This window comes from Callospermophilus lateralis, chromosome 8 (assembly GCF_048772815.1).
Source record: "Callospermophilus lateralis isolate mCalLat2 chromosome 8, mCalLat2.hap1, whole genome shotgun sequence".
NCBI classification, from domain to species: domain Eukaryota; kingdom Metazoa; phylum Chordata; class Mammalia; order Rodentia; family Sciuridae; genus Callospermophilus; species Callospermophilus lateralis.
The window spans coordinates 56,405,239-56,419,144 of NC_135312.1; the positions used below are offsets into that span (position 1 = coordinate 56,405,239).

The window sequence follows — 13,906 nt, forward strand, 5'->3', positions numbered from 1 at the left end:
CTGGCAGTGCAGTTTATGTAAGACTGGGTGTCTAGTTGCAGAACAGATAAAGGTTCAGTGGCATTCTAGGTTAAAGTAATGATTTAATTAACTAGCATACTATTTAAATTAGTTATTCATAACGAATTGATTCTTGTCCAGGAAAAAAAAATATGTTAGCCTTGTCAGAGCACAGTGTGAGTCTGTATCTAAACAAGCTTAGTGACAGCATAAAAAACAAAAACAGAACACAAAAAAACAGACTCTATTAAACATCAGTATAACCTGTTTGTCAGACGGATGATTAGATTTATTCTATATTCAGAGTTCTCACCACTATTTCTTGACTGAGCCAGCTGTTCTTTGAAAATGTACATGAGAAGGAAAATATTTCAAGATTAAGCAAAAGTTTTGAAAACTCAATTCTGTTGCTTCTTAGTCTAATAATTTTTCTTCTCTTTTCTCCACAATTCCAACGGTTCTTATAGACTCTATTCAGTGATGTTATGCCTACCAAAATTCAAGTGTATAAAAGTGTGTGTGTGTGTGTGTGTGTGTGTGTGAGAGAGAGAGAGAGAGAGAGAAAGAGAGAGAGAGAGAGAATAAAAGAGAGATTACTGAACAGTGATATGACTGAATGATGGATATAGCCAGTAGAAGAAAGAGAAAGGGAATTTAGAGTAATCTAATTCAAATTCCTTCTCTCTTTCCATACCATCTCACTCTCTGGTTTGTTTTTAGAGGTAAAGAAACTCAGTTGAAGGAGAATAAATAAGTATCTGAGCTAGAACTAGATTCCACATCTCTTGACACTAATTAAGGTGTTTCTGACTTTGATTGTATTGACATGACCTGGACGATTCTTTGTTGTGGGGGTCTGTCCTGTGCATTGCAGGTGTTGAGTAGCAACCTTGTTTTTACCCACTAGATGTCAGTAGTTCCCCCGAGTTTTGACAACCACAACCATCTCCAGAGGTGGTCAAGCATTCCTGGTTGGTAAAATAGCTCCTGATTGAGAACTACTAATCCAATGTATTTTTTTAATAGTCATAATCATTGACACCCATAGTTCACAGTTTGAATAATTAGCCCTTAAATTATTAAGACAAATAAAATTAATAGTAAGTTGGATACAAATACAAATCAAGTTCTTCTTTAAAAAAATAAAAAATCCTGCTTTGGGGTCTGGGAATGTAGCTTAGTGGTAGAACACTTGCTTTGCATGAGTGAAGTCCTGATTCAATCACCAGCATCACAAAAACAAACAAGAAAATCGGTTTAGCAATTTTTATTGCTGATTTTAGAACCATTTGCATCTAATAAGGATGACTCTTCTTTATGATGGGGTCATTAATGCAGTCATTGCCTTGCTGACTTCCTCATGTTTCCTGTTACAATTCTACTCCCTTGACTTCTCACAACACTGAAATTTCTTTTTTTTTCTGAGATTTCTCTTTCTTCTACCTTGACTATTTCTGTCTGCTGTGTACCACCTATTTCCCCAAGTTCTGTTACTTTTCATTAGAAACTATTACCCTTGGAACTTTTGAGAGACTTCCTTGACTTTAAGATGTTATCTCTTCATAGGACCTTCACATAGATATAATCAATTCCATTCTTATTCCTTTACTTCAGATCTGTATTCTCAACTACCTCATATATTTAAATAGTAGGTGAGCTTCAAACTTCAATTCATTTACCCATGTCCTCCCTTCATGCCTAAATGCCCCCCACAAACCTGCTGCCCTGCCTTCTTTCTACTCATTTAATGGCACCATCCTCCTTCGTATTTTCTGGACAGATACTTAACATCATTTGTGAATTCTCTTCTTTCTTCACCTCCTTCAGGTGTCTAGTTTCATTAAGGGTACAGAGGTCAGGAACCATGTCTTTTGCAACAATTTTCCAGACAGTATCTTGCTTGATATCTTGCATGTAGAAAAATGCTCAATAGATATTTATAAATATTTATATATCATTTGACACATGTAGTTAACTAAAAAAAAAAAAAAATAGGGGCTAAGCTGCCTTCCTCCTTCTTTTCTGTTTGTGGGGTTGTAACGAAGCCCTTCTCACCCTACTACCATACTGTGGATGTTAGATGTGCCTCTAACTGAAGTCAAGGTCTCTAATGTTAAGCAAATATATTTTCATAAACTATATAAAGGAAATTTCCATAATATAATGTGTGATTTGTATTATGTAGGTTCATTAAATGAAAAATAACCAACTTAAAGATTTTTAAATGCTCTTTTATGTACTAACTTCCCCATTTTCGAGGGGAGGGTTCACTGATTAATGTCTAATCCTTCTGAAAATTCATGTTTGGCATAGACATTTATATAGAAAGCAAAATGGTCAATATACTTCTAAAAATGTCATTAAATATTCTAAATTCAGGCCACAATATGACTATCATAATAAAAAGGCAAATGGCAAACACTCATAATCAAACTTTGCTCCTTTATGAGAGTCTGCCTTTGGGAAAACAATGTAAAGGTAGCTTAAATCTCTGAATTGGATCTATAGGTGTAGAGGTGGGAAGCAAGATAAATGGTTATAAAAAATTTCCTCCCTTATCAGATTATTTTGCAGATAAAACCTTTTCTCTAGAATTGAAATTATACAGTAGAAATGAGTCATTGGCGTTCAGGAGGTGTATGTCTCATCTTTAGGACTCTTAGCCACAAAGTTCTAGAACACCCAGATAAACATAAACTGGACCCATTACCCAAGAGTTGGTCTTAGTTCTTCTGCATTACGCCAACACTTCTATGATGAATGAGATATGCATGTTTCCACCCATGTTTAGGGCAAAGTAGTTGATTTTTCCTTATTTTGACTCACTGATTTTTTTATTTGAATAGTGTTAAGTACTACATTATATGATGAATATGAACGCTTAGAAATATGATTTAGAAATTACTATCAAAATTGTAGAATATATTACACTGCATATAAATTGAAAGACATGGCATATTAAATCTTCCCATGTCACTTGTTGAGGAAGATCTTATGGCTATCTTTTAAAGCTCAAAATTAAAGAAATACTTATTTGTATGTTGTTTTTTTATCAGCCTCGGGTTTTGTGCTACTTTAGCTCAAATAGTTATAGTTTTTACATTTTTTTTTAAATAAAGTTTAGTTTTAAGATTTGTAATAAAGAAATAGAATAATTGCTGGCAGAAGACAAGGTTAATTTTCCATACATTTATATGTATAAATGTTAGTTTAAAGGTTAGTCTTCCATACATTTATATATTTCTACTCATTTATATGTATATATAAATATATACATATATACACAGACATATATATTATATATACATTTATGTATTTATATACACACACACACATTATATATATATATATATATATATATATATATATATATATATATATATTACTCTGAAAATTAGGCTGTTACTAGAAAGTACTGAAATTTGTTCACTATATTATTTGACCAAGTTTATAGTTATTTTATCCAAGATAAAGCAAGGTTGTGTCTAATAGTGAAATTCTATTTAAAATAGCAAGCCATCCCAAAATGGTGAAGGCATGTTCATTCTTTAAAAGTGCACAAGACCTAACAAGCCTACTATGTTCTAGACAAATTCTAAAATTATAAACTGCTGTGGAAGAAGGTAGGAAACTAACAGTCCATGAGTAGGCTGGCATGTGACCACAGCAAAAGTGTAAACGAAGCGGATTTTGCTACCTGTTTGGGCCAGGCAAATACTATGATTCATCATGAGTTTGCTGTTCTGTTCTTAATATTCTAAAAGATTTGATTGGGAAAATAAGGCATATATCTTTCATTCTGTTAATCATATTTTTGGATCATTTTTATTTGTTTTGATTGCTTTCCAAAGGAATCATTTTCCCCCTGAGATTTGCAAACAATGTTGCTGACTTGGCTTGATTGGTTGTTCACTGAATCCCAGCATCCTCTGCATTGTCCTCCTTCTAGATGAGCCCCTCAGTGTGACCCTTAGGAAGCAAGGTGAAAAGAAACCAAGTGCAATGACAAACATTTTTCTACTTCCGGCATTCTGATGGACTGTTGGGTAACCACTTCTTAGTGCTCCAGGGCCCACGACATTTAGTGCTATCCCCATTCCGGTGATGGTACTCAGCCTCTCCCACGCACCACGCACGGTCCCCAATATTGTGTAAGGGTGTAGGCTCGGCCTGACTCATGGGGAAGAGACAATTTGTATCCTCTGAGTCAGTGACTCCACTTCCTGTTGGCACATTTGAGATTTCGCTGAAACACAATCTCTGAAAGGTGAAGGTGGAGAGATGAATAGGTGAGCTTCATATTCCTAAAACCCATTTGGAAATTTGACAGAAACAATACCCTCTAAAAGGATTTTGAACTTTGTATTTGTATTGAAGTAGAAATTCTAGCTGACACTGAAAGTTTGTCGATCATCTCCCAATATCACTTTGCAGACTTCTCTGTCTCTTAGTTGCCAGTGTAAATTTGGTCACATCTTGATTTTGACACAGACACTATCCAAAATCTTTAGTATCACAGTGAATTATTTTCTTATAAGGGAGTATTGAAATGGATCAAAAGCTCAAATATAATATTTATAATTGAATCATAGAGTGATTGTTGTGTGCAATGAACACTAAAATCATGAAAAAAGTGAATATTAAGGAAATGGATGGATATAACTTAGCACTTAGTTCTTTCCTGTATGACTATAAAATAACGAATAGTGATTTTTACACTTGGGAACCATTGTTTTAAAGCACTAGAGCTGTACATTTGGTCAATTGATTTAGAAACAATTTTGTTATTTCATTGGTGACATACATCTATGATAGAACTACACTTACACACTTTTAACTTGAGAGGAGAATTTACAATTATTTACAATTTCCTCTTTTAAAATATCCTGTTGTTGGATTAATGCAGCAAGTCTCACAGAAACTGTCCTGAGCAATGGACTGTGTCCAAGGAAGCGTCACAGGTAGAGGAAGCCCAGTTTTCACGGAGGCACACCCTGGCCTGAACAATCTTTAATTGACAAAGATAAATATTTCACCAGTGGCCTAAACAACTAGAACAAAGTTTCCAACAGTGGAAAAACTGACAACTACCAAAAACCTAAACAAACAAACAAACAAAACCTCCAGAACCTCAATACAATTAGCTGCATTCTCTAGCAGTGCCAAGTTGCAATTGTAAGCAATTCCAAGCACGCAAAGCCACTCTTGGTTTCTGTAAAGGATAGAAAACCTGGCTTGAAATGTGTACTTTTACCTGGCTGGCACCTTCCTAGGAGAGAATTAGTTATAAGAATCTTCGCAAAGAGAAGTTCAGTTTGTACCGAAGACGCCAAGACAGGGTTTAATTCTTCAGTAACATTTATGTCAAAATTACAGTGAGAAGTATCACAAAATTAACACAGAAGAGAATCTAATTCATCTTCTGTTAAAAAGAATTTTTTAATCTCAGTTTAAGTGACAATGAAATCCAGACTTAGCCACTATTTTTGTTATTTAAGAAAGATGATTTTTTTTTTAAATGTATGAGAACAATTGAAGCAACAGTTATATTGTAGGAGAAACATGGAGTGGAGAAGAGAGTTCTAAAGCTGTCAAGAAAACAGTATTTTCAAATTATCAAAAGAGTATGCAACTTGCTGTCAGATTCTTTACTCTTACCTTCTGTGGTCACTAGATAAGTGGTCTTGCATAAGACATTTCATTTGTATGCACTGAGGCTGTCTGAGGCTAATAACAGCTTCCCAAGATTATTATGTTAAGTTTGAAACATGAAAATATAAACTATGATACTGATGCTGATATGTAACTTGGTTTGTAGAACCCAAAGAATTTGCTGCGTTCTTAATAAATACAAGCCTCCTCTGATTAAGAAAAAGTAAAATAAAATTCCCATTTTACATGGTTTAATTCATCCTTAAAAGACCAAAACAGATTTATAATCTTGTTATAAACCAGTAGAGGGCACTACCCACATATACTGCTAAAACTGCAGGCTAGAAGTTGAGTGCAAAGGAACATTTATGGGAAATCACTGGTATGTAAGACATTTTAGAAGAATATCATTTCATTTCAATCTCCCCAAAACTCTGTAAGGTAGAGAAAATGGAGACTTGGAGAAGTTAATTAATGCATCAAAAGTTCTGTCACTCAAGTTTGCTCACATGATTGCTTTTCCACCACACTTTGTTACCTCTCTTTGGGGTAGATACTCTGCTTCAATTACAGGTACCCTAGTTTGATACTTGTGATGTTCATTGGGTTTCGTTGCCATTTCTACATTCTCCTGGCTCATTTAGCATTGTGTTTCCTTAAACTCTTTATGCTCAGTCTTCTTATATGTCTGATGGAGCTAATCATAGTGTCTTCCTAAGAGTCACTGAGAGAATTAAATAAGATAATATGGATAAGGGGAATAGAAATATGCCTGGCATACAGCACATTTTCATGAAATCTTAACTGTTGTTAACTATTGCTACTACCCCCACCATTATTATTTATTATCTAACAATTACTCATCTAGACAGGAAAGAGGAGTTGAAGTGCAAATACCTGAAACTTAAACGGAGGAGGCTAAATGCTCTTAAATAAACATGTAAAATTAAAAGGTTTCTTCTTATCATGATTTCTATGCAGTTCAGAATTCACTGGAGTCATTCTGATGCCTATTTTCCAAAGTTTACCTTTTCACTGGAAGCACATAATGAAAGAGCTGGTTCAGACCCTGTCTGAGCTGGCAGAAACTTGGTGCTAGGGATTGGTGTGGTTCTACATTCCAGCTCTTTCCTGAATTAAATAAGCTACATAGCTTATCTGTATCCACAAGTTCAAAAGTATTTAAAAAGTGTATCTGTGCTGAACACGTATGGACCTTTTCTGTACATTCCCTAAACAATGCAGTATAACAGATATTTACACAGCATCCACATTGTAGTTTATGTTATAGATAATCTAGAGATAATTTAAAGCATATGGGAAGAAGTTCATAGGTTATATACAAATTCTATGCCATTTTATGTATGGGATTTAAGTATCTGCAGATTTTGGTACTTTCTGGAACCACTTTCCTATGAATATGATGGGAAGCTATATTCTGATTTTACCTAGATTATATTTTATTAATTACAGTCTATTTTCATGTATAATACAATGTAAAAAGTAACAGATACTTATGTAAACAATAAATATATGCTAGTTTTTTTTTCTGTTGTTACCATAAATGGAGACTTTTTCTTTTTCTAAGTTATTTTTTAGTTGTAGTTTGACACATTACCTTTACTTTACTTATTTATTTTAATGTGGTACTGAGGATCGAACCCAGGGCCTCACACGCACTAGGTGAGCACTCTACCACTGAGCCACAACCCCAGCCCTGGAGCCTGTTTTTTATTTGAAGTCTTTTGTGGTGGGGTCTACATCACAGCATTATTGTAAACACACAGTGGAGTAAAACAGTGGAAATTCTCTAACTGTTCAGCTTAGGAAAACTCAAAGTCCACAATCAGGTCTTTGAAAATGTTACTGTGAAGTGTTTACAGCAGGTCAAATTTGTAACTCTGAATACACTGCTTGGACCCTGGGAGAGAAATGCTGAAGGGTCATTTATTCTCATGAACTACTTTTTTATGCTTTTGATGGATAAAATTTTTAAAACAATCAAAACTACTCTGTAAATGCTGCATTTATTTCCAAATCCGACCAAGGTTTCTTGCCTTGAAACACTATGTATTTGATTTTCCTCCATTAATAGGTTTCCAACTTCTACAAACGGTTCCCAGCACAACTGTGATTCCATCTTGTATCCCAGGGGAATCAGATGACAACTGCACAGCTTTGGGTAAGTCCAGCTTCATAAATTTTACATCAAGAGATTTCACAGTTTTCAACAAAAATGTAAATATAAATATGTGACAATCAAAAAGGGGAGAGTATTGCCATCTTAATTTTTGATCCACTAATTAATTAGAGTTCTAGAAAAATACATAAAGGAGTAGTGGGAGAGGGATCAGACATCATCTATGTCTATATAAAGATTTGTTCTTAAAAATTCAGGAAATAAGGAAAATCCCATTTTTCTACAGAATCATCATTAAAAGACACACTGAAAAACTGGATCCCAGGAAACAGAAGAAAGTTCATTTTATAAACAGTTGTTTAAAAATTGTGCATGCATACACATGTATATTTGTTAAGAGAAGCAAATGATGTCCTTTCTTACTTAATGTGTGTCAAACATTTTACTAAGCAATAGTCTTAAGTAATGCCCAGTCTTTTCCCATCAGAGACAGCAGTCTCTGTAGTCCAGTGAAGGTCAGTTCTGTATTCAGTCTGAGCTACTGAGTCAAGGGTTAGTTTGAGAAAACAAGATGTTTTCCACAAAAATATTGCCTTCTTTCTTGTTCCTTCACTATCATGTTCTTTGGAAGTTTGGTGGGCCTTCCTCTACTGCCTCCCCCCACTTTTTGGTTATATGTACAAGAGTATTATAGTGAAGATTTAAAAAAATATATAATTTCATAAACATCTCTCACATTTTAGTAACTAAAACATTCTAATGGGAATTTATTTGTAAATAAATGTTGCAACATTCTTTCCAATAAGATTCTTTTTCTTCTTCTTCTTCTCCTCCTCCTCCTCCTCCTCCTCCTCCTCCTCCTCCTCCTCCTCCTCCTCCTCCTCCTCCTCCTCCTCCTCCTCCTCCTCCTCCTCCTCCTCCTCCTCCTCCTCCTCCTCCTCCTCCTCCTCCTCCTCCTCCTCCTCCTCCTCCTCCTCCTCCTCCTCCTCCTCCTCCTCCTCCTTCTTCTTCTTCTTCTTCTTCTTTTGGTGGTGGGCAGGTACCAGAGATTGAACTCAGGGGCACTCAACCACTGAGCCATATCCCTAGCCCCATTTTGCATTTTATTTAGAGACAGGGTCTCACTGGGTTGCTTACACCTCCCTGTTGCTGAGACTGGCTTTGAACTTGTGATCCTCCTGCCTCAGCCTCCTCAGCTGCTGGGATTATAGGCATGCACCACTGCCCCTGGCCTAGATTCCTATTTTTATTTTTCTATGTGCCTAATAGGAATTTCTAACTCAGAATTTGTCTAGTTTGTTTCAGGTCTCAATGTGAGAAGTGTCAGGAGACTTTGATTTCTTTGATGATAACCTCAGCAATTTGGGAACACACACCAAAACAAAGCTTCTGACTTAAAAACCTGTGATAGAATTGAGCTCTCTTGAGTTAATTAAAGGTTTTAGCTTGGAATTGCTTTTGAGAGTAATGAATTTCACAATCAATTTGAGACTTGAAAAAATAAGATGTTTATTTATACCTACTGTGGAGAGTAATGGTGTGTGTGGGGGGGTAACTACCTTTTCTTTTTTTGTTATTTTTTTATTTTTTATTTTATTTTATTTATTTATTTTTGCATTACAATTCTTAATACACCATTATACCATAATTTATCATATCTCTGATTGTATATAAGGTATGTTGACACCAAATTCACATCTTCATACATGTATCTTGTGTAATGATGAGGGTCTCCTTTCTCCATCCATGCTATTCCCCTTCTCCCTCCCTTTCCCTCCCACCCCTATTCCCTATCTAGGGGTAATATTCCTCCCTTGCTCTCCCTCCCAACCCCATTTTGAGTCACCTCTCTTATATCGGAGAACACATTCGGCATTTGTTTTTGGGGATTGGCTAACTTCACTTAGCATAATCTTCTCTAATGCCATCCATTTCCCTGCAAATGTCAGGATATTATTTTTTTTATTGCTGAGTAATATTCCATTGTGTATAAATGCCACATTTTTATTCATTTAATCCACTACCTTTTCTATCTATGAAGTCTGTTTTTTGAGTATTAAATCTTCAAGTGCTATTTCATTTTGTTTAGTCCATTGGATATATTCCTTTGGACTTAGGGGTTTCTTTATTGTTCTAGGGAGTGTGATACCTAGAGTGGAGTAGTTTTCTCCTCCTGAAAATTCTCCTGGACTGATTGGCATCTAACCTGTTTTGTGAAGTTGCTCAGTGATTACTGTTGTGAAAGAATGATTAATGCCCTGAGTCCAAGAGGGCAACAGAATGCTTTCAACTTTCCATTTCCTTTACAGTTCAGATGGAAGATAATCCACGTGTGGCTCAGGTGTCCATAACAAAGTGCGGCACTGACATGAATGGCTACTGCTTGCATGGACAGTGCATCTACCTGGTGGACATGAGTGAAAATTACTGCAGGTAATATGCCAAAAGTAAACAAAGACAGTGTTTGAGATTATGTTTCTCTCCTTTTGTTTTAAATTTTGAAGTTTACTGTATTTCTGTGGACAGTGAAAATATAATTGATATAGAGTATTAGAAATTGTATTAACTTTTTTGAAACTAGAGAACAAATAGTAGTTTTCAAATTGTACACATAATCCAGGGATGTACAGTGGACATTTCAATTCCTCCCACTTGCCATGATAGGAAGTCCACTTTTAATCTTCTCATTGGACTTCTATGTCAGCCATTGTTTTCAGAATTGATTCCACCGGTTTAGACAAAAAGCATCTCAACCCTACAAAGCTTACAAAACACCATTTCTAGGTAACCAGCCCCCTTGGCAGCTAAATCAGACTGTCGTTTTAATGTCACAATTTAACCTGAGAGCTCTGTGGAGTCATTTTATTAATGTTGTCCCAACGCTATATTCAATCTTTGAATTTATGTTTATAACTTTTAGCAAATCTTGCGGATTTCTTACATTACACTGTAACACTAATTCTTATGAAACTAATTCATAACCATGATATACTGAAATAATTGATTTTTGTCTTGTATTTTTCTTCAGATGTGAAGTGGGTTATACTGGTGTCCGATGTGAGCACTTCTTTTTAACTGTGCATCAACCCTTGAGCAAAGAATATGTGGCTTTGACTGTGATTCTTATTATTTTGTTTCTTGTCATTGTCGCCGGTTCCATATACTACTTCTGCAGATGGTAAGCCAGTGCTTGCTTTATATTCTACTTTCATAAATTACATAATGCAGACTTACAAACCAAGTAAAAATGTGAACGTAGTATTAGAGGAATAAGTCTGCATTGATGACATATACAGAGATGTTCTAGCTACAGAATGTCCGGATTTCACTTCATTATGGGTTCTGTTATTTATTACTTAAGTGATCGTCTGAAAGTCAAACAGGGAATATCAGTTCCTTCCTCTATAAAATACAGATGGAAATTCTTATCCTATAATAACCAGGCTGTTTTTAGTACTGAGTATGATAGTCCTATGCATGCGAAAGTAAACTATGAGGCAGGATGCTGCTATTATACTTAGATTCTTGTATTTACTTTATTAGGTCAAATTTTTATCTCATAAAACACAACTTGTAAATTAATAATCCCAGAGTCTTGGCATCTTAAAATGAAAGGCAGACTTGTAGAAATGAGTTTCCAGGAAAAAAAATAAAATCTAACTGATCGAATTGGTTCAGTCATTTCCCTAAACCAGTCATATCCCGTACTTATGTACAATATTGTCACAAGTTGATAACTGAGAAAGACTAGAACTGTAGACTGACAGGTTTTGTAGGTTAGGACCAGGCTGTGGGACTGGTGTGAATTAGTTAATAACAATTGCCTTGAAAATGTGTCCTTTTAAAATCCTTCTTGTTTTGAAACTGGTACAAAGTGCTCAGTAAATTTTTTAGTTTCAATTTACAAATTGTTCGGTAGTGAAGTTTAAAAGTGTGCTATTTTTTATAAGGTTAAATTTATTTTGTCCATATTTGATTCAAAGAATCCATCAAATAATAATGCCTTCCTAATTAGTTATCATCACAGAATGAAGAGCTATTAAGAGAGAGAAGGAAAAAAGAAAGAGAAGGGAAGAGAATGGAAGGGGGAAGAGAGAAATGGATTCTCTTCAGTAAATTTCACAATATTCATGATCATGTTAAGACCTTTGAGAAGTCCTTCCACTATTTCCTTCCAAATTTCTTTTGACTAAAGATCACTACTCCCTTCCTCCTTTTGTCACCTTGTCCAACCTAAACTCAAGCACTTCCACCATTTTGAATACACTATGCTAACATGCCTTTGGAGTCCATATTTTTTTTTCTTTTGTTACCTTGCTTTTTTTCTTGTAACTATTGAGTATAATGCTAATAGTTTCATTTCTTAATATTTCCAGGTACAAAAACCACAAAAGCAAAAACTCAAAGAAGGAATATGAGAGAGTGACCTCAGGGGACCCAGCGTTGTCTCAAGTCTGAACAGCACAGGGATGCACTGCATTCCTAGTCAATGTTGATATTCCTATTTTATTAATAATATTTATGTTGGGTTGTGTGTTAGGTCAACAACTGTGTATTTTTAATATACTCAAAAATGTTTTTATTTTTGTTTTATTTTGACAAACTATTTACTAATATATTATGTGTAAAAATATTTAATACCAAAGAAAAGTGATATTTTTGTAAGAAATAATTTCCTGAGCTAAATGCTTTATTGAAAGCTTCAAAGTTTATATGCCTGCTGCACAGGGCCTAGGAATGAGCAATGCCTAATTCATTGTTCAGGTAGTGTCAGCTTGTGACATATTTCTGTAAACCTAAATATATGGTCAAATCAATCTTATAAGTAGATTCTTTTCTACTGCTCAAATCAGTGATAATTGACTTGACTATGTTATGGTTTGATGCATTGGTTGGTGCCACTGTTTCATGTAATACAATTGAGATTTGGGAAAACAAATTCAGGTCATATGCTAAACACTGCATATTTGAAATAAACTGAGTTCAGGAAGAATGGCCTCTATATTCCTATATTGGCTAGCTTGATACTCACTTGCTTGGAGGGTCAATGGATCATCCCCTGTGCCAACCTACAGCTACAGAAAACTGTCAGCCACCTGCCAGATTCTCTTCAAGTAAAGTGAAGGGAAGAGTTTGTCATCTTTCATGTCAATAGTGGGTATTCCATAGCTTCACACTATTCTACTTTTGTACAACACATCGTTTATGTTATTGTTTATGTGAGATAATTGTTTCTCATGAGACAATTAGAAAAAAATACATTCTTGAAGCCAAATTTGTGCTTCTTTTTAGAGTATTAATTTTCACAAGAGATTTATTGAAGAATTGTAAAGTAAATCAGAGTCCAAAATGTGATAAGCTAATTATTATTTTAAAATAGAATAGAACAAGGAGTTCTCTGTTATCTAAAAATGGACATACAGGTATTTCTATTCAAGATAGTTTCACTTACAGTTTAAGTAGCTTCTTCTAAAACTTTAAGTTACATATTTAAAAATATATTCATATAGGCAGTGGAAAATAATAAGAGAAAATAAACTATAGTGTATTTTTCCAAATGAAAAACTCTATTGGAAAGCTTTTAAAATGTAGGGACTTAACTACACCTTCGTATGGAGGCTGAGATGAAAGTACCCCTTACACACTTTACCCCCTGTTATTTATTTTCTGGAAGAAACTGAGATTTCTTCTGCACTCTGAGGTCTCAGTGAGCTCAGGGTATTTTGAACAATTGCACAGAAGTCAGGGCTGTCACCACCTTTGGCTTTCATGGGAGTCTACCTCTCTGAATGCTAAATTTTTCGTTCTCATCTCTGGATCACATACCAGGTCAGGGAGGTTCTTCTTCCTCCACATTTTTTCCTGGAATGTACTAGGGCAACAAAGATATCACCAGACAAGTCACCTCTGGAGTACCAGATGCCAGGACTTGCCTCCAGATGGAGCCATGTATTATATACCCTGACGTGTTCACGTGGCTCTCCTGTATAGTCCTGGCCTGGCAGGGAAACGAGCAAACAAAAGAAACGAAAATCTATACATAAACATATTTGCATACAAACACTTAAGTACACATGAGCTCTATTGACTATTGAATCATAGTCATTTGTTGCT

General features: G+C 35.1%; 1 protein-coding gene across 1 annotated transcript; it reads left to right on the forward strand.

Moving 5' to 3' along the window:
* Nucleotides 1-4,933: 4,933 nt before the first annotated feature.
* On the forward strand, nt 4,934-12,250 carry Ereg (epiregulin). The gene is made up of 5 exons (XM_076864041.1): nt 4,934-4,961; nt 7,748-7,834; nt 10,102-10,225; nt 10,821-10,970; nt 12,169-12,250. Exons 1-5 carry the CDS (start codon nt 4,934-4,936, stop codon nt 12,248-12,250), a joined length of 471 nt encoding a protein of 156 aa, XP_076720156.1.
* Nucleotides 12,251-13,906: the final 1,656 nt, after the last annotated feature.

Bases quoted from the DNA above. Each gene is read 5' to 3' on its own strand.
- Ereg (XM_076864041.1), top strand. From the start codon at position 4,934: ATGGACTGTGTCCAAGGAAGCGTCACAG. The intron at 4,962-7,747 runs GTAGAGGAAGCC...CTCCATTAATAG, and splicing joins TGTCCAAGGAAGCGTCACAG to GTTTCCAACTTCTACAAACG. The intron at 10,226-10,820 runs GTAATATGCCAA...ATTTTTCTTCAG, and splicing joins ATGAGTGAAAATTACTGCAG to ATGTGAAGTGGGTTATACTG.